Raw genomic sequence first — 25270 nt, 5'->3', positions numbered from 1 at the left:
CCAATCGAATGGTCAAGATGGTATTCTCATTTTTTTAGAAAAATAAAGACCTCTCTCGTTAAATGGTCTGTTATGTTAATAATATAATGTCATGTAAAGAGAATTGGAACAGGACAACGTCTTTAATAATATAATGTCATGTAAAGAGAATTGTAACACGACAACGTCTTTCTGCTGAGTAACGTTCAAGTGGGAGACAAAGTGACAGAAAATGAGCTTTAGATAAGTGAGACACTACAACTATTTCAACGGGCATTTCGATAAAGAGTGTGATTTGTGCGCGTTTCGTTGGAACAACATTTGACAACTGAAAATTTAACAATCATTTTTATTTTCATCTAATCAAATTTGGACACATAATTTTAATTATTTGGACACTTGTTTAAATTTAATTAAACAAAAGTAGGAGTAGCTGCTGAATTTTCAACCAATCGTTGGACATTGCAACAAGGAAAGTGATTTGTGCGCGTGTTTTTCAGCTTCGTTTTTGTACGCATATTTTTCACCTTCGTTCGCTCTCTTCTTAACTGATTCTACTTTAATTGTCCGATCTAACGGTTAAAAAAAACAGTGAAAAGAATAAAAACCGAGTGATAAAAATCAACTTCCTTCAATAAAAAATCCCAGGACGCGTGTATCATCCACGCTAGTGGAGTGGACTACCGGAGTGTATCTCAATGGACGGACGCAACCAGAGACACGCAGGGAGAGCGTGAGAAAGTGAGCGACTGAGCGAACCGAGCGAGGAGAGAGAGTGTGAGAGAGTGATTATAATAAGGGTTTTGAAGTCAGAGTCTCGCAACCACCAAACTCGGCGGAGTAGCCATGGACGCTCAGTCGCAGCAGCAAGCTGGACCAGTGAAGAAGAAGGAGACTCGGGGCCGGAAGCCCAAGCCCAAGGAAGAGAAGAAGGATGACCACCAACAGCAAGCCAAGCTCAAGAAGTCGCAGCAGAACGCCACAGTCGACGACAAGTACACTCAGTGGAAGTCCCTCGTCCCCATCCTCTACGACTGGCTTGCCAACCACAACCTCGTCTGGCCCTCCCTCTCTTGCCGGTACTCTCTCTCTCTCTCTAACTTTTCTCTCTCTAATTTCTTCTATTTCCCCCATTTTTGGGGTTTTAGGGTTTCTAGGGTTTTGGCGCAGCCTCATGTCTCTCTGGTTTTTGTTCTGTTTTTAGGGTTTTGTGTCTGGGGGTCTGATTTTTCTTGTTTTAGGGTTTCTGAGGCAAACGGAGATTTGAAAGTCTGCATTTTTTTAATTAGCATTGTCGATCTGCTTGTGTTTTTGGTAGGTGGGGTCCTCAGCTCGAGCAAGCTACTTACAAGAACCGCCAGCGTCTCTACCTTTCCGAGCAGGCAAGCTTTGCTCATCTCAGTTTTGATTTCCCGCAGTTAGTTTTGAATATTTATGTAATTTGAAGGATAAATGTGTGCTTGGGTTTACAACTCAGAAATCATACTTGAAACGGTTAAAGTTGATGTCTTGTGCCGAAACACGAGAGTCCACCGTGGTTTTATGTTCTGTTAATAAGTTATGGTCTTTGTGGTTTGTTGACAGACCGATGGCAGTGTCCCAAATACTCTGGTTATTGCAAATTGTGAGATTGTCAAACCTAGAGTTGCCGCTGCAGAGCATATATCTCAGGTATGTGTGATTGGGTTTGACATTTTGAATGAAGGTTAACTCTTTCTGTTGACTCATTATTGAACACTTCATCTTTCAGTTCAATGAAGAAGCCCGCTCACCATTTGTGAAGAAGTACAAGACCATCATTCATCCTGGAGAGGTATGACTGGTGCACCTGTTTAGGTCTGTTTATTCACAATGAAAATTGAGCAAATGCACTTTACTTTTAGGTGGTTTGAATTTAATGGGAAATGTTTAATACTGGTGTGAGAAATGAAGAAAATACTACATTTTTGATATAAAAAACGAGGGAAAAATATTGTTACCATTTACACTTCTATTCTTTCTCTTGTACATTCTGTAAAATGTCTGTTTAATTCATTCTTCACTCATTTTGCGTATAAGCTGGTGATATTGGAAGCTTGCTTGTACTTCTTCTTGAGTAACCTTTTCATAAATTTTGACAGGTAAACAGAATCAGAGAACTTCCACAGAACACTAAGATAGTGGCCACGCATACCGACAGTCCTGATGTAAGTGTTTTTTATTTTATCAAGTTGGATCACGCAGTCATGTTTCCTTTGTTTTCTATGCGTATTGTTTGTTTTTGAAGTTATAGTTACTTGGAAATTTTGTCAAATTTAGGTTCTAATTTGGGATGTCGAAGCTCAACCTAACCGTCATGCTGTCCTAGGAGCTACAACCTCGCGTCCAGATTTGGTAAACTTTTTTTCCATGTCTCTTTTCATGAATTTCTCAGTATTTCAATATTGGACCCTTTCAAGACTTGTGCGATAATGCGTCAAAGGAATGGCATTTGTCTTTGACCTTTGCTTACTACTATCTTTGTTCAATTGAAAAATATTGAACCTGTTTGACTATTTTCTTCTTTCAGATTTTGACTGGACATCAAGATAATGCAGAATATGCCCTTGCAATGTGTCCAACTGAGCCCTATGTGCTCTCTGGAGGTGGGCAATTTTTTGCTTCTAGTTGTACTTGGATATCAATGATGCTGTTATTTTTTTACTAAAAATAAATTTTTGTGCAGGGAAGGACAAAACAGTGGTGTTGTGGAGCATTCAGGACCATATAGCAGCCTCTACCACTGATCCAGCAGCAAACAAGTCTCCAGGATCTGGTGCATCAATCATTAAAAACTCAAAGTCTGGGGATGGTAATGATAAAGCTACCGATGGTCCTACTGTTGCTCCTCGGGGAATCTACTATGGGCATGAGGATACAGTCGAAGATGTGGCGTTTTGCCCATCTAGGTAACTTACGCTTACTCAGCCACCGACCCTTAACTAAACTATTAAAGATATGGAACCCTCATTCGTTTTACACCATAGCAGTTGCAATTTCTATACTTATGACATGGCCTTTAGTTCTTATGATATTACATCTCTACTGAAGTTCACAGGAGTTCTGTAGTGTTGGTGATGATTCTTGCCTCATATTATGGGATGCACGTGTCGGCTCTAGCCCTGCTGTGAAGGTTATGCATCTCATCCTTCTTTTTGTCTTTCCTTTATTTCTATATGACTTTGGCAATGGAGTTTGGTGAATAAATTGGTATGCATGTAGAATTTGGCTTAGTAATGTCAGTGTGCAGTGTTTATCTTTGACTATTCTGCTGTTTGAAGAGTCCTGCTTGATCATGAATATTAACAGGCCTTTTGGAGAATGCTTTTAGGGTGTTTAAATCTGCTACTTAAAGAAATTGAGTTATATTTATGTTATTTGCTATAATCACCCTTAATCTGTGGCTCTATATTTCAAAATGTACAGCCCTATTGTTCCCTCTCAACCTGTTCACATTTATGTACCTTTTTTCTTTTGACCTTGCTAAATATCTCCCATCATTAATATTGGAAGATCCCTATTCCTTTCACTCTGAATTTTTGCTTTTACTTATTGTACGTGTTGGCTGTTCTTGTTTCTGATTAGCAGGTTGAAAAGGCTCATGATGCTGATGTTCACTGTGTTGATTGGAATCCCCATAATGATAACCTTATTCTAACAGGGTATGTGCTAACGCCATGTTCCTCTCAGTTTTGTTGCTTCCTAATCCTCTGGTTTTGTTAATTATGCTTTATTGTTTGGGCTGATGAGAAGATATGATACGACACTAGTTAATAGACCAAAGTTGTTATGATTTGTATACAGGTCAGCAGATAATTCTGTACGCGTGTTTGATCGTCGGAATCTCACTTCTGATGGAGTGGGGGAACCTATATTTAAATTTGAGGGTCATACAGCAGCTGTTCTTTGTGTTCAGGTAATGATAATACTGCTGCTTTTGTTGCTACTTTCTGTTTCTAGAAATTTAGTACATCTGTTTCAAGAACTGCGTGTCTTATCTGTTGGTTGCATTTGTGTTTTCAGTGGTGTCCAGACAAATCGTCTGTCTTTGGAAGTTCTGCAGAGGATGGTCTTTTAAACATTTGGGATTATGAGAAGGTATATTGGCCTTCAGAATGTACCGTGGTTTTATTTTGTGTTAATCTAGTAATTTTCAAATTTTTTCTTGATCTATTTTTTGACATAACAAACGAAGTGTTTCCAAATAAATGGAGTTTCGGCTTTTCTATTCCTCTTCCCATAACTTCAATCAGATGGAAGTTGTTATAACTTATGAAAACATAATACGCTGCAGGTCGGTAAGGAGCGAACTCCAAAAGGCCCAACTTCTCCACCTGGCCTGTTTTTCCAGCATGCTGGGCACAGGTTCGAGGCTCTCTTTTACTAACATTATTTAAACATACTTTACGATTCCTTTTCAAACTTTTGATGTCTGGTAGAGGATCTTTTCACCCTTGATTTTCAACTTTCTGGTTTTCGGAAATTGTTTTACGTCTCACTCTTGGATTTCTATCTTTCCTGGTGTCTCTTGTATGGGCATCATGCCTGAGTCTATAATTGTGCCCATGCCACTATATAGTACTTTTTAAATATGTTCTTGTGGTCAGTAAACTGAACATGATGCTGTTTGTGTCTATATATCCATCACTGGAATATTGAGGTTAATCTTTGCATCAAATGTTGATCGGAAGTTTTGCACTGGACACGGTAGTGCTTTAGAGCCTTTATTTATTAAGTACCTTATTGCTTATAGGCTTCTAGGTCTTTTAAAGTTGTTTGCTTGAGTCTGAATGATTCTTGAAGTTATCTCTATAACATGTTAAAAATTACCTGGTAAACAGTTCTTGAAGTTTACTCATGGGGAATATGATCCCTTATTGTATCATTTGGTTGAATTGTCGGGCACTTTCTTTTCTTTTATTTTCCTTGTAGTTTGTTGTTCATGGTTTGCTTAACTTTATTACTGTATACAGGGACAAGGTTGTTGATTTTCATTGGAATGCATCTGATCCATGGACTGTTGTCAGTGTGTCTGATGACTGTGATAGTACTGGCGGAGGGGGCACATTGCAGGTATTGGAATGTTTGTTCTTGTCGTTGTTGAAAGGGTTTCATTTTTCGAGTCATAAAATCATTTCTAAGAATATTTCATAAGAGTACATGTGAAAGCTGAGGGAGCTATAATGAGAAACCATATAAGATTGAATATTACACATTACATAAGATTAAGAAAGATGTTGCTAGTTTAACATCGCGGAGAGTTTTTTCTACATGATGAATTATTCTGCTGCTAACCCCTTTTTTGAATTTTAGCATTTCGATAAGAGGTGTTTAAAAGCATTATGGAGAAAATTTGTTAGGAAGCAAATTTCCTTTAAAAAGTTGAGCTTAAACCAAATTTTACTGGTGTACCAATGATGTGTTTTACCCTTACGTCCCTCCCTTCCTCGTCTCCTACGTGAACTTTCTTCTGAAACCTTTTGTTATTGTAAAAGAAATTACACTCGATTTGATGCAAAACTGATTTCTGAAGCTGACAATTGTCTGCAGATATGGAGAATGAGTGATCTGATCTACAGGCCCGAAGAGGAGGTTCTGGCAGAGCTTGAGAAGTTCAAGTCCCATGTTGTTTCCTGTACTTCAAAGCCTTGAGGAGTTGCGTGTTAATACGCTCTTAGGTTCCGAAGAAAAGGTTCTGCAGTAAACTTGTTGAACGTAAACCTAAGCTATTATGTTAGAGAGGTAGTATGTCTGTCGAGCTATAGATATTTGCTTATCGGATACCTATGATGCGAGGAGAAAACTCATGCTTAAACTAAGCTTTTGTTATGTATGCCGTCGTGTCGGAGTAGTATTCGGGATTAGAGATTGTCAATCTAACCGAGATGTTAGCATGGCTTAATCGTTTTACCGTGTTATCAATGAATTATTTGAATGACTTGATTATTTGGAAGGCTTAAGAGGGGCCAAAACCCCTTATGCATAAAAGTTTTGATTGTTTCCTTTGCTTGGTGAAGGTTTGAGGATTGCAAATGAGTCGGTTCTCTAATTTGCATCCCTAGGCGTGTTTAAATTCTCTTATTCGAGTTTATCGATTAGGATTAGTCAATTATGCATTTGTTTTAGATTGATGAATTGAACTCAATCAATCTAGAGATTTTTCAGTGTGCCGGACATTTTTTGTTCATCTGACCCTAGGAAAATTCTCTTTATTGGTCTCTCAATAGGCGAAGCAAAATATAACTACGCTCAATCTAGCACTAGCAATGAGGAAAAAGAGGTCTTTTGCCTTGTAGTCGCCTTTCTCTTGTTTATATCGGAAGTTGGAAATAAGGAGTTTGATATTGAAAGATAAAGTTTTAGACATAATTGGGCAGAAAGTTATGTTTCAGCTCCCCTTGAGGGGGACTTGGTAAACTACATTTTGTGTAGTGAAATTATCTATAAACAGAGGATCGACATAAGCGAAACTCGAATCACACCATCAAGAATAGGTCCAAGCATTCCTCTTTTGGGTAGGTGAGTGGGGAAGATTAGAGCAAGCAAGGCATGAGATCTTTGCCTTCTCCTACTGACCTGTGTTTTGTGTACATTCAGAAGTTCCCAATTCTCTCTAATGCAGCGGTGAGAACGCTACAAGTTAGCCTTATGAAATAAACTTCTTTTATAGGATGTACTTTAAAATAAAAATTATAACCTAATGTATTATAACACTTAGTGTGCCGGCCTGTATTTTCAGCACACTGAAAATTTTCTCTAATCAATCGAGTTGTTTTTGGAGCTACTCTAATCAATGGCACCATGTTGTATCGAAATCGACTAATGGGTGTAAATCTCGACAGTAATTGCAGGGAAACTGTTGCCCTCCATCCAAGGTTGAGTATAAGAAGCAACTCCCAAGTCGTCGCTAGCTTTGCCACCCGAAGGATTTGAATTGTTCTTTCTCGCAACCTGACTCGTGTCGTTCCTTTCCCATATAGTAACGATTAACAAGATAAAGTCGTAAGAGAAGGAATATGACATATGAAAATGATTTGGCACGTTACGTTGCGAGATTGGATTCAAACATGGAATTCAAATAAAACTGCATCATATTAAAGACTCGGTTGTCTGATAACATAACATTTAAATTGCACGATAAACCTTTCGTACAAAGGGAATTGGGTTATTTACACCTTATGGATGTTTCCACGCATTTTCTTACCCAATGCTTTGCTTAACCAATAAGCTAAATAAACAAGGAAAGTGTTATTCATACTAATTTTTACTTATCACACATCCCATACATTCTTGTTAATGTTTGATCATTGATTTTTTCAATTCATTCGATCCAACAGACGAAAATTAAAAGAGATGTGTGAAAAGTAAAAATGAGTGTGAATAAAACTAAATGGGAGGAGGATCTAGAAATATCAAATAAATTCCATGTCCAAAAGAGTAATTTTACCTCATTAAATCGAAGGTACTAAAATCGTCTTCCTTTCTCCCCAAGCCTCCTTCCCCAACTTGGCAACTCTGCCACTAATTTCTCCGTTTCCTTCCTCACGCTACGCGCCACATCGCCACGCCTTCCAACGTAGCACAAAATCCTGTACAGAGCCCCGGCCGTTGATCCCTCCACGCGAATGAGTCTCAACGGCTGAGATCATTCCAATATCTTCACAGGATGGGGCCCACCAATGAGTCCACAAATCCATTTTCGTTTGTTTCCCTCGTTTTCGGCATGGACCCACCCGATATATACGACAATACACACCACACCAAGCACACACACACTCTCCACAGTCCTCACTGCTCTCTCTCTCTCTCTCTCTCATGGAGGACATGCGCAAGAGACCCGGAAGCGAACCGGCGGAGGAGGACGGGAGCGCCGCGAAGAAGCAGCGACATCTGGGGGCGGAGCAAGTGATAAGCGACGACGTTGAGACTGTGCCCTCCAAGGCAAAGGACGGGAAGCTCGAGGAGCTCGCGAAGCTCGTGAACAAAGACTGGCCGATCGTGCCCGCTGCAGGTGCCGCAGCGGTGACTTTCGTCGAGAACCCGTACTCGCAGCCGTGGGTGTTCCAAGCGCTGCCGTCGTCATACGTCACGATCAATCTCAACGAGGAGAGCTGCGGGCCGTCGTTCTCTGACTCGGTGTCGACGGTCATGGCGAGCGTCGACCTGGGCGGCGGGTTGTACGGCATTTCGAAGGAGGTGCTGGGGTTGGAGTCTGAGAAGTGGTTGATGGAGGAGGTGGAGGAGGCTAGCGGTTTGTACGGACTTACAAAGGAGGTTGCCGATTTGGAATCTTTGAAGTTGGTAATGGCGGAGGAGAAAGAGGTGAGTGGGTTCGGCGGTACGTCTGGTGAAACAAAAGAGTTGGCTCGTGGTGGTTGGGCGGGGGTGGAGATGGACTGGGACGATGCTGCGCTGGCGAGGTTTATCGGGGAAGACGGAGACTTACCTGACGGGTAGGTTGAGTAGTTTTGGTGGGTGTATGAAGAAATGGGGTTTATGGCAATGGTGGCCATGGCAGCTGGTTGGTGGGTTTCTGCAGAGTAGGGTAGGAAATGGAAAATGTGGATAGTATAGGGACTAATTAGTAAAATTTAGGAACACACCGAGAAAATGGTGTAGGTTCTTCACAATTTAATTTATTTACTAATCAACCCTTTTATTTATTGGTTTTTCTATTTGGAGCTTATCTGTTTCCTCTTTTTCTGCATTGACTGCATTGACTGGGCAGAAGGCCAGAGTCGCAAATTTTCAAATTTCCCAAATGGCTATTTTGGTACATGCAGTGAGTCAGCACCCACCTGGTGCAGTGGGTCCCACATGCTACTTTCAAAATTTAGATTTGGATATATCTGGGTTTATTTGACCAAATTTTTTATTTGTTGATTTGGTCCTTGTGTATATCGTGCAATCTACCAAACATGTGACAGATAAATCTTGAAACAACAATAAATAAGGCATGTTTTTGTTGTTGTTGAATCATATTCGGCCCTTTATTTCATTTTTTGCATTTGGAAAACAAGGAAACCTACTTGTGATATAATATGCGTGAACGATTGGGTTGATAATGACAATTACTGTAGAGTATCGGCACATGGTATATTATTAATTACATTGTAGAAAATTAGGAATACCAAATTTTGAAGAATGCTAGGGCCCGTTTGGAAGCGCTCAAAAGCATTTGAAGTGTTTCCTACAAAAAACACCAGTAATGTGCTTTAGGTTTCACTTGCATTGTCCGAAAAATATTTTCACCAAAAACACTTAGATATTTTAAAAGGAAAACTAATGAAAAGGGCTTGAAAACTTTGAGTTTTAATGATAAGGACAAAATAAAGGGTAAAGTGAATAGTACCAGGATTGACTTTTTAGTGTAAAAATGTGGTTTTTCGTTAAAGTGAACAGTACCGGGTGTTTTTCGTTAAAGTTCCCTATTTTAAAAGCGCTTTCAAACGTACCCTTAATGTAATTGAATTAAGGTTTACGTGTTAGGTTTAGGATATTGCAATCAAGCATGCATGACCTTGGTTCAAGTTTCAATTCACAAGCCCCAATTTGGTAATAGTAACTCTGAAAGTTTTGCTCACATGGGTTGGCTCTCTAAATCCATTAGTTGGCCCACTATGATCTTAATGCGGATAAAGTTTAATTTGGGCCTTAATAGCCCATTCATTGGGCCTCAGCTGCTCGCAGCCTTTGAAATATACGGCTTAGTAAAATCGAAACACTAATATATTTGTTCGAGATGACATATTTATAAACAATCAATACTTGACTACTCAATAAATTTCTGCTTAAAATTATCCATTGCTGATTTATAGAATTTAGTGTTTATAATCGGAACCATTTATATTATAAGTCACTCTGTAAAGATCACTTCTACAAAAAAACAATTAAAGCTAAAATCGTTTAGTCATCGAATTATACATAAATAGGTGAACGGAACTTGTAAAAGCCTTGTCGACCGTCTATGCATTTGCTACAATAGATTGACTAAACGACCTTAGTTTAAATTCATTTTTTTGCAGAGATGATCTTTATAAAGTGATTCATAATATAAACGAGTCTAATCATAAGTACAGAGCCTTGTAATTCGAACATGAAGAATTTTGAGTAGAAGTTTCTACTCATCCTTGAGTATCTAAGCATTGTTCTTTATAAACTACTTTATTTTTTAAGAAAAGAATTTGCATGTGATCGAATATCGTAGTGAATATGATGTTTGGGTTTTATTCATGTGTCCTTAGTTATAAACTTCCTCTAGGGAAAGACATGGCTAAAATTAATCGAAGAGGGAACCTTGTTCCATTCATTTTGGATGAACCATATCTTCTTCTTCTTTTCTTTTTCTTTTCTTTGTTAAGAATTTTCTTGGACTAGCAAGCTTGTTGAATTATTTTATTTTCCTTTGGTCTTCCTCATCATTTAAGGGTAAAAAGTTGATTTGATTAGGAGAGTGTGTACCTATAGTAGTTGAGTAAACTATCAATAGAAAATGTTTCCAAAAAAAAAAAAAAAACTATCAATAGAAAAAGTGTAAGATATAAAAAATGGGAGAAAGAAGATCGTAGCTAGTTAGGCCACTTCATGCCCTAGCTAGGCATTTGAAGCTATGGCCTCGTTTGACAGTACTTTTTCAAACTTTGGTGTTTCTTGCAAAAAACACTTGAAGTGTCTTTTCAGATTTTGCTTGTATTTTTATTAAAGATTAGTTCTAAAAATATTTTCACCAAATGCGTTTTCAACTATTTTAAAAACACTTTCAAAAAAATCCTATATGTTTCTTTTTTTCAATGGATCAAATAAGAGAAACATTACATAAATAGAAAGTACAAGCAACCCCTAAACAAGGGTACAATTTGCGACTTAAGAACACTAGTCCTAAATTATTGGGATAAGTTCTTCTTTTACCCATTTATGGAAATATTATACGACATTGCCAAAATATCTTTATGTTATTGCACCATATACACAAATGTAGCATCGATGTAAAAAACAATGAGAAATTGAATTGAAATATTATCATTTCACGTATTTTAGTATGCAAAATAATCAATGAAATAGTAACGCCATACTCTATGTTCAAAAGTGACGAAGAAAAGACGATAAAAACAAGTGCAACCCAACAACAATAAGGCAATGATTTGAATCGATGGCCAGTTTTGTACCCGATTCCAATCCCATCATTCTCCTATATATCAATTCCTCATATCAAATCATCGATGTCGTTCATAGTAAAAGTAAAGTACCAATAATGAAACACCTTTTTTCCCCCACAAGTAAAATGTTCCATACTTTCTCCTTTGTTACATGCAGCAACTAGTGTCTGCTTTCCCCTCCCCATTCAGTGGTCACGTACTTTCTCCTCACGAGAAGGATTTGCGTGAAATGGATTTACTATTATGTTCATGTATTGATTTTATAATATACGTCATGTTGAAGTTTTTCTGATATATTAGACTAGAACGTCACGTGTTGATAAATTTATTTCATTTAAGTTGTGTTCATTCTCTATCCGTGAGCGCAATCTCATATTCTTTAGAAGCAGATTGAGCTAGCTCATGAGCAACAACGCTTGCTTTCGATGTAATACATACTTGCTATCTAATTTAGAAGGCATTTTATAGAGAGTAGGATTTCTCCCCTCCCCTTCCCTCCTCTCCTCTCTCACTTTCTTCTTCTTTTTTTTCTGTAAAGAAGTCAACACAAAATATTAACATGACTTAATTATGCTTACTCAAATAGGAGAGGAGAATAAAAAAGAGAAAGATTTTAGAGAAAAGAGAATCATACTCTCTTTTATTGAACAATTATAGCATATTACATAAGAAAATGTCACACCATATAATGTATATTTAATATTCTGAACTTTGACTTAACAAGATCATTAACTTTGATACGGTAAGGATCGTGCGAGTAGCTAGCTTTCTTGGGATTACTTGCTGGCTGACTGTGATGATTGCTTGCCCTCACTTGAAAGCCGCTTCAATAAATTATATTGAGAAATGGTAAGGAGATTATATATTAAAGTGAGATTATCTGTCACATTATAGTTGAATGTTAATATCCGTACAAACATAATAAAACATTGTATCAAAAACATGAGGTGACATAAAGTTCATAAAAAATCTGACTTTTTAAAGAATCTACTTAACATTTCTCAATTCTAATAAGATTGTTTTTAATATTTCTCCAAGCTTATGGTTGAGCATCTTATTGCGTAGTCCGCGTTTACACCTTCGGAGGTAGTAGACTAGTTGTCATTGTTACTATTGAAAGTTTATTTTTATTATCCATTATAACCAATTTTTTATTAAAGAAAATAAAAATATATTTCGTGGACCTAACTTAAACTTTTGAGGTTGAATAGCATCATCCAAGTGCAACTAACTTTTAGTTTACTGATAGTTGTTTTAATTTTGAATGAGATCTCAGTTTTTGTTGTCTCCATAGGGAACTGTATGATCTTCTCCATTTTATATTGAATCAATGAAAAAAGGTCAATACTAAGGCCCCTTATAGTTTTATTTAATATTGATCCGGGATGAGCCTCAACTTCCATAGGTCCTTGGTTTGACCTCCTTGCTTTTAATAAAGTGGAGCGGAGAAATTTTATCGTACTTGCTCAGTGTGCTCCCCTTGCGTCGAGTGCCCCGCCCGGTTCACTGGGCTGTTGGCCTACCAAGCACTTGCCCGTAGCTCATGCTGCCTGAAAAGCGGGCGAGCACTCGACTCACACATACGAAAGCAATGCATATTTATATTGAGTCCAACATTTGATGTGAACTCGTGTCATTACAATGGATTATTTTAGGGAGTTTTAACAAAACACTCATGATACTGTTCACTTTTAACGAAAAATCACATTTATACATTTTTCTTGATACTATTCATTATACATTTAAAAATGATTTTTCATTGAAAATGAAGTTTTTTATTAACTTTTTGTTAGTTTTTTTTTTTAATGTATATTGTCATATCGGCACTACCTTTGATGAAGATTTATGAAAAAAGTTTGGATATGCTAAAGAAAGAATTGAAATCATTGAATTATTGTGAAATGAATTGATAAAACATGTGTGATCCCATGGTATAGTGTATAATAATAATAACGTTGGGGTCACAGTAATTATTAACAAATGTCATCATGTTGCTTATGGCCACAAAGATTCGTCACCTTTATATCACAATCTCGTATACCCATTCAGGTCACACGTTTACTACACGGTGAAGGTTAGAGAAAGGCTGAACTGTCTTTGAGTTTTTTCGATCTCTAGAAGAATGAAGTGAGGTGACGAAATCACTAACTGGTCATATTTTCAAAAAAAAAAAATTCACAAGTTGACCAAAATAGACTATAGTTTAGGGTTTTCACAATAGATCCCATCAATAAAGAGAAGGGTTTATACAATCACAAACCACTCTTGCACCTCATGTTCTACAACTTAAGTTGAAGCGATAGTTGGTTAAGAGGGCTTATCTATGCATTCGAGTGTTCAAAACTCACTTATATGTCAATATTTTATATATAATTAAAAAGTTTAGTTTGTAATATGAACATTGTATCATACTACAAGTAGGGATGGGTCCATGAGTTTGGGTAACCGTGGTTACCCGCCCATTTAAAGTTCACAGTTACAGTTACGGGTAACCGTTTAGATGAACAAACGGTTATGGGTATAACCGTTTATTCGTTAAATTTAAATGGGCGGTTATGGGTATTACTCGAGGTTATAACAAGTATCCATTGGTTATGGGTATTACTCACGGTTATAACAGGTATCCATTTACCCATTTAATTTAATATATGTAAAAAAAATTAAAACCCTAAAATTTCAATCTTTCTGCTAGACTTAGAGTCTCAAACGCTCCGTCCCCAGCTCATTTCTCCCTCCTTGCTGCCCTTTCTCTCATATTTGCAGCTCATCTATCTCTCCTCGATGCCCTCTCTTTCATCTCTGCTGCCCTCTCTCTCATCTACGCCGCTCATCTCTTTCTCATCTCCGCCACTCATCTCTCTCTCTCCTTGCCCCTCAAGGTGCGTTTTACCCTTCCGATTTCATGTGCGTTTTACCCTTCCGATTTCATACTTGTTTGATTAATTATTGATTTATTTGTTTATGAATGCTTATAAGATAGTTTTCTTGGTTTTTTTTTTTTTTTTTTGGTTAACTGAGTGTACAATGTAAACCTTCTATGATCACTTACCTCTGTTGGATTCATGCTAATTGGTGTCAGTGTTCCTAAATGGGATACTAATTCAATTTATACATTTCTTTTGTAGGCCTCTTTTGGTGACAACGAGTCAATGAGATTTCGTGATTAAACGTGCTAAAGCATTAGTGTTCGACATGAACGGAGGGAGGTGAAGCCCAGTGGGGGCACTTGCCCTCTCTCATTCCTTTTTTTTTCATTACAAATTATTCAATTAATTATCCCCATTTTTTTTCTTTGCAAATTATTCAATTAATCATATTAAAATAGTAAAAATCCTCTTTTAGTTTTTAAATGCCCCTCCGTCTTTTATATTTTTCTCACGCACTAATGTGTAAACCTTGTTGAGTTGTATGTATTTGGTTAATTAGTACAAATGAGTATTAGATTGTCAACAATTAAAAACAAAATTAGACAATAGAGTATTTTGTAATTAATTTTTTCAGTATTTGTAAAAGAACTAGCTTTGTTTATACCATATTTAGGGCTCGTATTTAGACCTCGTATAAATACTCGGGGGACTTAAATGTAATTATGTGATAAAGGAAGGGGCAAATATGTAATAAGTGAGGAGTCCTTATTCTATAAAAGGACCCCTCACCCTCACAATTAGGGGAGGCCAATTCCTAAGGCTCCTCACCCCTCTCCAAGCTCTCACTCTCAGAGCTCTCTCTCTCCCTCACTTCTCAGAGAAAAACAATACAATCAGTGTGGACGTAGCCCAAACCTTGGGGTGAACCACGATACATCTTGTGTTATTTACATTTCTTGCAGATTCACGGTTGAATTTACGTTGTTCCATGACCTCCGGTTTTGTGCATCAACAAGCTTTATTTGTCCAAAAAAGGAGCTCAAATTTTTTAAGGTGCCCCTACTTAGTTAAATTTCTAGTTTCATCCTTCATATTCGAAAGTGTTTAGTTTCAGAATATTTTGAAGCTTTGAATAATCTAGTATTCAAGATAATGACTACTTTTTGTTTTTAGAAGCCTTACTTTGTAATCATATGGATTATAATTAAGGGAACTTTAATGAAAAGCTCTCGGTACTGTTTACTTTAACGAAAAACCACATTTTTACTCTAAAAAGTCAATTCTTGTACTATTCATTTTACCCTTTATTTTGTCTTTATCATTAAAACTCAATGTTTTCAAGTCTTTTTCATTAGTTTTCCTTATAATTAAAGACTTGCTTCAGTGTAGCAGAAAAATATTGTTCGCAAACTATTATTTCAATTATTAGACTTGTATGAGGACTTAATGATTAAAATAGGGAAATGTATGCTAAAATGTACCTATAACGGTGTTTAATTGTTAGAAAACGAAAATTATGACAAATGTTTTTATTTTTTTTGTAATTTTCAAGTTGTTAAAAAAAATGTAGACGGGTGAAAAAAGAGGTAAATGGGTAAAAAAATGATAAATAGGTTCAAAAAATTGGTAAACAGGTAAATGATTATCGTTAAATGAGTACACGATTATGAGTATGAGTATAACCGTTTATACAGTTACCCAACGAGTAAACGGTTATGTGAATATGAATATAAACAATTATGGGTAAATAATTACAGTTACTCGCTCTCCATAACCGTTGTTCATTCCTAGTCTACAAGTCCAACAAAAACACAATGGTTAATTAACATTCTATCTGATGGAACTAAAATGTCAAAAGAAAATACCACTCATTTTACACTTTACGAGTTATTCATTGTTGCAAGGTAAATTACACTTTAATCCGTACGTAAAAGTAACTCATTAAACCGATCAAAACCGTCAAACTGATCAGGACCGTTGAAATGCTCAGTTGGTGGGCTATCCCTCACCCGATGTGCATGTGAAGGTTGGTGAAAGGCCCCATCAAACCCTTCAAAGTTTCAGATGTTCTGGGCAAATCCCACGTCACAAATTTCACTTTTCCCCTTTGCCTCTGGTAACTTTTGGCTGAGAAAAATCAGATCCTTGTGTCCAAGCAGTAAAAAATGGCAAATCCAAAATTCATATGAGAGTGGCAGAAGAAAATCAATGATATTTTGGACATAAATGGCAGTGGCACTGAGGGATTCTAGGACTACTGGCCACAGATTTCATAAAGAAAGGAATTGGATCCTCTCCTAAGCACAAGATCATGATCCTTCTTATCTGCCCACGTGAGCTGTTGGATTTTGATCCAACGGCTACAATTATTATAATTTTTAGAGGGATTCCTAGTTTGTATCCCGTTGGATCAAAATCCAACGACTCACGTAGACTAATCAGAAAGATTCTGAGCTTGTGCTCAGGAGAGGATCCAATTCCATAAAGAAATAGTCCTTTAGGTATCAAACCATATTTCTTCTACCAGTAGACCTGCAAAAAAAGTAGAGCCCTGTCTTTATTAGGAAAACGAACATATGTCCAGTAGTAGCAGATTTATGATTCAAATTTTGGGATTTGGATCCTCGCCAGATATCCTCTTTAGGGATCATAGTGATCAACACATGTAGACCGTTGATAAAAAATCATGCAGCCACAATTTTTTCATTTTTTATATTTTTTACACAAAACGAGGCTGCTTTACTTTTAAAAATATTAAAAACATTTAATTAGGGCCGTACGATTTTTTATCAACGGTCCAAGTGCTTTGATCCCTAGGATCCCCAGGGAGGGGATCCAGCGAGGATCCAAATCCCAAATTTTGGAGTCTGAGTATTAAAGGTTTAAGTTTTTGAGATAGAAATAGAGCATGAAATTGCAGAAAAAAAATTTAATCTATTCTTTGAGGCATTCTATTCTTTAAGTTTTCAATCCATGTTGCACATTATCAACAGATATCGATATATGCCGAACTAATTTGATGAGTGATATTTTATTGAATATTGTCAAGACAAGCTGTCGAGATATGCTTAGTTGGTAAGTTATAACACTCGATAGACATAAAAAGGACCATCTTGGACTCCTTTTAGTGACCAGTGTGCATCCGTACATTATGTCACAAGTTTACCATCATTGTAGAATTAAGCTTTCATATTATAATCGAATCCTATGTCATACTATTCTACTCTAATAATGTAATGTGATTCGTAATTAATTTTTTTTTTCACAAAACAGTAATTACAATAGTGGGCTAGAACACCACTGACGAAAACTCATTTCATATAAGTTATTTTACTTTAGAACAAATTAAATTTGAAAAAAAAATTTAAAAATGTCAAGTTTTATAAGAAAAAACAGTCTTCTCTCTTCTCTTTCTCTCCACTTATAAAATCCTCATCAGTAAACTCAATCTCTCACCTCACACTCTTCACACTTGTTTCTTTATTCTATCACTTCCCACCATCCTCTCTGTGTAATTCCAAAAACCCATTACTTTAATTCCAGCTGAAACAAAAATGGTGGCGAAGAAATCACGGGTTGTGATCATTGGAGCGGGAATGGCCGGCGTCACGGCGGCGAACAAGCTGTACACTGCTGCTGGGTCCAAGGACTTGTTCGAGCTCGTGGTTGTGGAAGGCGGGGAGAGAATTGGCGGCAGAATCAACACGTCGGAGTTCGGCGGTGACCGGATTGAGATGGGAGCTACCTGGATCCACGGCATTGGAGGTAGCCCGGTTCATAAAATTGCTCAGGAAATCAATGCGCTCGAGTCGGAGCAGCCGTGGGAGTGCATGGACGGGTCCTCCGACGAGCCCACCACCGTCGCCGAAGGTGGGTTGGTGCTGGAACCGGATGTGGTGGACCCCATTTCGTCTCTCTTCAAGAACTTGATGGATTATGCTCAGGGGAAGAAGGTGTTTGATGAAAGTACTGAAATAGTGTGCAATGGCGAATTTGAATATGGTAAGCTTGGAGAAGAAGCTTCCAGGATTTGTGCAAGCAATGGCGGTGTTGGGAAGCTCAGTGTCGGCTCTTTCTTAAGGCGAGGTCTTGATGCGTATTGGGTTTTGACGAAAAACCGAGATGAGCAGGTCAATGGCAATGGAAATTGGAGCAGAAAGTTGCTGCAAGAAGCCATCTTTGCAATGCATGAGAACACCCAAAGGACGTATACATCAGCCGGTGACTTGTTAACTCTTGATTACAATGCTGAAAGTGAGTACCGGATGTTTCCCGGCGAAGAAATTACCATTGCTAAAGGGTACTTGAGCATTGTTCAATCTCTAGCCTCTGTTCTCCCACCTGGGTTGATTCAATTAGGCAAAAAGGTCACAGAAATTCAATGGCAGCCGGAAAATCACACGCACAGCGGCTATGAATCTGACACAAGGCCCGTGAAGCTCCATTTTTCTGATGGGTCAGTTTTATTAGCCGATCATGTCATTATCACAGTTTCTTTGGGGGTGCTCAAAGCTTCGATTCGCCAAGATTCTGGTATGTTCAATCCACCTCTGCCTCGTTTCAAAACCGAGGCGATTTCGAGGCTTGGATTTGGCGTTGTTAACAAGCTGTTTCTGCAACTGGGTTCCAATCATCCTCCTCTGAAGTCCCATGATTTCAGCAAGTTTCCATTTTTACAAATGGTTTTCCACAGAGCAGACTCGGAGCTCAGGAATAAAAAGATCCCATGGTGGATGAGGAAGACGGCTTCTCTCTGCCCTCTCTACCACAATTCCAACGTTCTGCTTTCTTGGTTTGCAGGGAAAGAAGCACTTGCGCTAGAAGCACTTTCAGGTGAAGAGATTATCAATGGGGTTTCACAAACGGTCTCCAGCTTCCTATCACACACATCACACTCCCATGAATCGTGCAATGGGAACGGGAATCCAGAGGGGAATTCAGTACAATTTTCCAAGGTTTTGAAGAGTCAATGGGCTAGTGATCCTCTGTTTCTGGGATCATACTCATATGTAGCAGTTGGATCAAGCGGTGAGGATTTGGACAGCATGGCAGAGCCATTGCCATCTGATGATTCTGGCAGTGCCACTAGTTCTTCACCTCCTCCACTTCAAATTTTATTTGCAGGGGAAGCTACACACAGAACCCATTACTCTACAACCCATGGAGCTTACTTGAGTGGCCTCAGGGAAGCCAATAGGCTTCTCCAACATTACCAACATGTTGGGGTTTAGAACAATTATTAGTAGGATTTCTATCTATTTTTGGAACATTTATTTCTATGACATATTAATTATTTTTCAATTTTCATGTTGAACATCTTTGCTTCTCTTTCTTTAAAGTATGGCATCAAATCAATTGGACAAGTCACTTTCAATTTTCCATTCCTTTATCTTTGATTGTGAGATTGTAGTATTTTGTCGGGAGGCGATTTTCACGTTCATTTTCTTTTTCTGCACACTCCCTTTTTTCGGGTTTCCAAATTATATAAATCAAAGCTGAATCAAGCGGCAAAAATAAGAGGAAGTATGTCGAAGCAGAAAACGAGAGTGTGAAAAAAAAAAATAAAGGGATGCCACCTCCCTTCCCTACCAAGTGTAGTTTTTGGGATTGCTCAATGGACAGGATCCGATAAACCCGGCCTTTCCAGCTAGGAGTCCTTCCATCCGTTCCTTTCCCACACTGGCTACTGTCTCTGTTTCACTGCCCATGACATTGTGTTCTTCAATCCCATGCAACAAGAGTATACCTTCTCTACGGATTTGGATCCTCTCCTGAGCTAATGGAGAGGAGAGGATCCAAATCCCTTCTCTACCACGAAATTCCAAAGCCATTTCTTTGATGATAGAGTTGTTTTCTCAATTTAAAATCGATACAATTGATTTCTGAGTGTCCATTATTAATCTTTTGGTTTTTCTGTGAGAACTCTTCGTTAAATTGAAGATATATTTTTTTCATATCAACCCATCTTTTTGAACTTGTGGTTTTTTCAATTTAATAGAGATTTTTCACAGAAAGACCAAAATAATTGACGACAGACAATCTCAGAGACCAAACTGAAGAGTTATGATAATCTCAAGAATCATTTTGGCTAAAAAGTTGTTCTTCTATTAATCCTTTGTTTAACTACGAGTACATTTTGTTGTGTTTGTCTCCCTGATCAAGTACCAATTCATACGATTCTATAATTGTCTCCTCGTGTGTCATGTGACAAAAGAGTTGTTCTTCCTTTTATTCTTCTATTGATCCTTTGTTAAGATTAGGGCTACATTTCTCTGTGTATGTCTCTCTGATAAAGTACCCATGCATACAATTTTATAGTTGTCTCCTCGTTGTATCATGTGAAAAGAGAGTTGTTTTTTTCCTTGTATTATTCTATTAATCTTTGTTAAAGTTAGGGCTACATTTCTTTGTGTTTATCTCCCTAGTCACGTACCAATGCATACCATTTTATAGTTATCTTCTTGTGTGTCATGTGAAAATAAAGACAATTGAATGAGCTGGCTAAAATCTAAGAAGGTGAGACTCAACGTATCTCTTCTCATTACGTGACTAACGAGTTTGACTAAAGAAATGTATAGTTGATTACAAGATAAGTTTTATACTGTAGGTCACTATACATATACATGTAAAGCTTCTCGTGTCAAGAAGATAAAAAGTAAGAGTTAATGTGATTTTTCACTCTAATCACTTGATTCACGTGATGAAGAAGATCGACAAAAAAAAAAAAATTTACAACCAGTTATAAGACAATTTTTTTTTTTTTTTAAGTCAGTGTGCCGCCGATAAACCTTGTCTTTAACAAGATACATGTAGAGTTGCATATGCACACACACACAATTTAGCCCTTAATGCATAGAAACAGTTGCCCACCCACTTGGTACCATTAGATTTTGCTCTGTAGCAAATTCCATGCATTGCATTAAGGACCGATAATGACCGGCCACAGGCAACACTAACAACCTAAATATTTACACCAGATTCTTGTGTCCCAAACAATGCTTTAATAAATAACATATGAGTTTCAATCCCAGCCGTTGGATTGCCTCTCTTGATTCCAATCAATGGTTCTTATTGGCCTTTCAACAAGGTCCACATGGATTAATAATTGACTAAGCTATGGATTTTCCATCAACAATACTAAATGGGCAAACAACAAATCACATGATTTAAGGCACTTGGTTGTCCAAAGAGACAACAATTCTTGTGAGCTTATTGGCTTCCAGGCAGCAACTTGTTATTTGCATGAAACATATTTACTGTCATCACGTAATATTTTAGTTTAATAATGCAATGATATGTAAAAATAAATTTACTCATAACATTATATTATTATATTGAAACTTTAGAACAATGGTGAACTGGTTCTATATAAGTCATTTTTTTTTTACTTGGAAGCCTTGTGTTGAAGAAAGTTGAGGTTTCACCATAAAAGCAATTGACAATATGAGGAGTAATACAACTTACTTATAAGTTCATACAATGTCTCTTCTTTCCCTGATATGGGATTAATACTCTGAACACCCCCAAACTTATGGTAAATTTTCGAGTCTAGGATGTGAATAACACAAATCGGATAATGTGGAGCACGTGTGATCCGTTTGACTTCACACATGGAACAACTTGCTCTGTTAGTGATACAATGAAAAAGTTTAAGTTTCATCATAACATCAATTAGTAATAGGAGAGTAGTCAAACTGCTTATAACTTATAAGTCCACACAAATTTTCTCATTTTGCGATCGATATATTCTCAACATGTGTGGTCAAATCGTGAGCTATTCATAGTGGCTCCATTATTGTAAGATATGCAAAGATAAAAAAGGGAGAGAGCATCCTTGTCAGATCCTCTTTGTGAGGATCATCTAATCACATTCGTTTATCGTATATCGTGCGGTCAGTTTTTGATAGATACTGTTTATATTCAATTTTAAATAAAAAAATTTACAATAAATTTTTATCGCATGATGTACGATAAACGGATGTAATTGAAGGATCAAGGATCCTGGAAAAAAAAAACAGGAAAGAAAGAGAGAAATTTAGGGTTTGGTCCACTTGTCTTTTTCTACCTCTTGTGGACTTCAATCACCCTTTGATGATTGATCATATCAAAGGCCCTCTGTCACCATGTCCTTGTCTGGCTCAAAAACAAACAACTGAGAATCTCTCTATTTCCAACCCTACCTCCATCCACCCACTGCCCTAATCCAACATTTTGATTACTTACCTTGACCCTCTTTTTAGCCTCTAATCATCATTATAACGCCTTTGGTTAAGGATAGTGCACACTAATTAGTAAATTTATTCTCAAGAGAAATTTTAGATATCACTTGTATAGCGTACATTTATGCTACTATTGTTGAGAATATCGCGTTTAAGAATGAGAAAAACAAGAACAAACTCCGGAAATCGAAAAACAAATAACCAAGATAAATAACACCAAGAATTTACGTGGTTCGGCAATATGTGCCTACGTCCACGGGACAACAACAACAATCTTTCACTATATCAATAATGAGTACAACCAATAATCTTGCCAAATCTCTAGAACTAGGACTTGATGAAAAACATGAAAGAACAAGAACAAGAAATACACTATATCTTTTCTTTTTTCTCACACACACTTTACAATATTCTCTCACTCTAATCCCTTGAGTGGTATACAATTTATTGTTTTGGTCCCCCCCTCAAAACTAGTACAATAGCCACTTTATATAGACATAATAAAGGTATTCTTCAATAAGGATTATTAATCCTAATTGGAATCTAGTTATGAATCCTACTCTAATTGAGAAACTAACTCCAATTGGGAAAACAATTTAATCCTTTAAGACTATGAATTCCCAATAGACTTAGGACAACTTATCATGGGTTGGAAAAAACCCAACAATCTCCCCCTCCAAACCATGAGGAAGGTATACCATAATAGGATTGCTCCTCTTGACCAAACTCCCATTGATCGAATTTTTCATGACCAGACTCTCCCTGAATGAATTACCCATAACCAAGCTCCCCCTGATCGAACTACTCATTAACCAATACCCTCTTGATTAGATTTCTCTTGACCAGGCTCCCCCTGATCAGAACTACCATCATCATTGGCAAATGCAATTATAGACTTCTTTGTCAGAAAACATCGCTTATTTTCATCTTGGTCCAATCAGCATCAAACACACTTGATGGCTTGCTCTTAACACCTTCAATAAAGCATGTCCTCCTCTTGATTTCCATGTAACCCAATTAAAGCGGGTTGCACCCTCCATTCTAAACGGATATCAACCAAACCAGGCTATGATACCTCTCGTTGAGAATATCGCGTTTAAGAATGGGAAAAATAAGAACAAACTCCGGAATCGAAAAACAAATAACCAACATAAATAACACCAAGAATTTACGTGGTTCGGCAATATGTGCCTACGTCCACGAGACAACAACAACAATCTTTCAATATATCAATAATGAGTACAACCAATAATCTTGTCAAATCTCTAGAACTAGGATTTGACGAAAAACCTGAAAGAACAAGAATAAGAAATACACTATCTCTTTTCTTTTCTCTCACACACACTTTACAATATTCTCTCACTCTAATCCCTTGAGTGGTATACAATTTATTGTTTTGCTCCCCCCTCAAAACTAGTACAATAGCCCCTTTACATAGACATAATACAGGTCTTCTTCAATAAGGATTATTAATCCTAATTGGAATCTAGTTATGAATCCTACTCCAATTGAGAAACTAACTCCAATTGGGTAAACAACTCCAATTGGGAAAACAATTTAATCCTCTAAGACTATTAATTCCCAATAGACTTAGGACAACTTATCATGGGCTGGAAAAAACTCAACAACTATCATATTCATCACGTGAGCTGCGAGTGAGAGTGAGACTGAGATTGAGAGTGATAGAGAGTGGATATGTGCACTCGTTTCGTGTAAGTGTTAAGTGAGACAAGAAGAATGATGGGTCATGGATGAGATAGGGAATCTCTTCAATGTTTTTTTGGAGATATATCTATATTCTTAATATCCAGGCAGAATCTCTCGTTAAATTTACACATGTTTCATGTGAGTTTGAAAGACCAAAAAAATAAAATGTTATTCAATTATCTGGACCCTAAAACTTCACTCGATGCCTAATCCAACATCTGCTTACCTTGACCCTCGTATTGCATTTCGCTTGCAGTCTTTCTTTCTTTTCCACCTCTAAACAACATTAAAACTTTTGGCCAAGAATAGTACACATTTAGTAAATTGATCGCAAGAACGATATTAGTTATTTCGGATTGTCACTTGACGTGAGATGAGAATAGCTAAACAATGTCTCAAACACTGAAGATAAAACCCGACTCATGGAAGGTTTTCTCGATTCCCAGTGGCTAGGTACCAGATCCTAACAGTTGCCCTAATATCTGATGATAGAAACCCTAAAAGGTTACGAACTTAGCTGTGCTTTTCAATTGTCAAAACCCTACTCATAAAAGCACTTCGCAAAACCAATAAGAAACCGACACAACAAAGAGGAAATAAGTAATGCTACACAAGCTTTTACTTGAACTAGATTGTAATATTTTTACAGTTCAACTTCAATGTCCCCCCTCTCCTCCTTGATTGCTTAACAGCGGCCAATCTCTTGCAATTTTGACCACTAGTTCGGTTTCTGGCTGTACTTCGAATTGACGACACGTGCAAATTGTGCGGTTGACAGTGCAAGAGGTTTCCCTCATTTCTTTAATGATATGATTCAACTTTTCTTGAATAGTTTGGACTATAGAGTAGTACAGACTCTAAATAATAAACGGTAAATATTGATTCTATGATCGATTTTAAGAAATTGAACGATGAAAATTGTTTAAAAAGCCAGACTCAGACGACTTGATAGGTTAGACTACTAAAAATAAAACTTATATGAATTAATGACTAGTTCCATTGTTCTTGCAAAAACTAAAAGAGAATTTCATATATCATTCTCCCTTTAAACCCTAGGGTTCAAAGGTCGCTCGTAAGATTAAAATAAAAAGTATAAATAACCCTTTAAATAGTATTCATCAAATTAAGAAAGAGTATAAAATCTACAAAATAAATAATCTAATAACATAAATACGTCTGACTAAAATGTGTCGTAATGAAATAACTTAAGTAATAGAATAGTTAATGATTTGGTGAATCAAATCATATTCCCTTACAAATGGTGAATCTATTGTCTTCCACCTTTGGACAACATTTCTTTTTCTTCAAGTGGCTAACATCTTTA

At 37.2% G+C, this 25270-nt stretch overlaps 3 protein-coding genes across 4 annotated transcripts; all 3 read left to right on the top strand.

Annotated features, from left to right (window-relative positions):
- The first annotated feature begins 612 nt into the window (after positions 1-612).
- On the top strand, positions 613-5943 carry LOC126605673 (WD-40 repeat-containing protein MSI4-like). Of its 2 annotated transcripts, none has more exons than XM_050273094.1 (15): positions 613-1058; positions 1298-1361; positions 1564-1650; positions 1730-1792; positions 2100-2165; positions 2278-2352; positions 2528-2603; positions 2684-2906; positions 3049-3130; positions 3583-3659; positions 3802-3913; positions 4021-4095; positions 4292-4362; positions 4971-5070; positions 5548-5943. In XM_050273094.1, exons 1-15 carry the CDS (start codon positions 826-828, stop codon positions 5647-5649), a joined length of 1506 nt encoding a protein of 501 aa, XP_050129051.1. In that variant the 5' UTR covers positions 613-825; the 3' UTR covers positions 5650-5943. The 2 variants fall into 2 exon arrangements, with proteins under 2 accessions (XP_050129051.1, XP_050129060.1); XM_050273103.1 differs by having other exon boundaries at positions 614-1058; positions 3586-3659.
- Positions 5944-7785: 1842 nt separating this feature from the next.
- Positions 7786-8672, top strand: LOC126605662 (uncharacterized). Its single transcript, XM_050273084.1, has one exon. It carries the CDS (start codon positions 7813-7815, stop codon positions 8452-8454), a length of 642 nt encoding a protein of 213 aa, XP_050129041.1. The 5' UTR covers positions 7786-7812; the 3' UTR covers positions 8455-8672.
- An 8737-nt stretch (positions 8673-17409) lies between these two features.
- LOC126605655 (probable polyamine oxidase 5) lies at positions 17410-19401 on the top strand. The gene has a single exon (XM_050273073.1). The coding sequence runs from the start codon at positions 17575-17577 to the stop codon at positions 19249-19251; it is 1677 nt and encodes a 558-aa protein (XP_050129030.1). The 5' UTR covers positions 17410-17574; the 3' UTR covers positions 19252-19401.
- Positions 19402-25270: the final 5869 nt, after the last annotated feature.

The sequence above is a fragment of the Malus sylvestris genome, chromosome 2 (genome assembly GCF_916048215.2).
Source record: "Malus sylvestris chromosome 2, drMalSylv7.2, whole genome shotgun sequence".
Classification (NCBI taxonomy): Eukaryota; Viridiplantae; Streptophyta; class Magnoliopsida; order Rosales; family Rosaceae; genus Malus; species Malus sylvestris.
The sequence above is the reverse complement of the archived record's forward strand: the minus strand, read 5'-3'. Positions and strand labels throughout refer to the sequence as shown.

Excerpts from the sequence above, each read along its gene's own strand:
- LOC126605655 (XM_050273073.1), top strand. The coding sequence starts at position 17,575 with ATGGTGGCGAAGAAATCACGGGTTGTGATCATTGGAGCGGGAATGGCC.
- LOC126605673 (XM_050273094.1), top strand. The coding sequence starts at position 826 with ATGGACGCTCAGTCGCAGCAGCAAGCTGGACCAGTGAAGAAGAAGGAG. Across the intron at positions 1,362-1,563 it reads GTCTCTACCTTTCCGAGCAG|ACCGATGGCAGTGTCCCAAA; the intron begins GCAAGCTTTGCT and ends GTTTGTTGACAG. Across the intron at positions 5,071-5,547 it reads GCGGAGGGGGCACATTGCAG|ATATGGAGAATGAGTGATCT; the intron begins GTATTGGAATGT and ends AATTGTCTGCAG.
- LOC126605662 (XM_050273084.1), top strand. The coding sequence starts at position 7,813 with ATGGAGGACATGCGCAAGAGACCCGGAAGCGAACCGGCGGAGGAGGAC.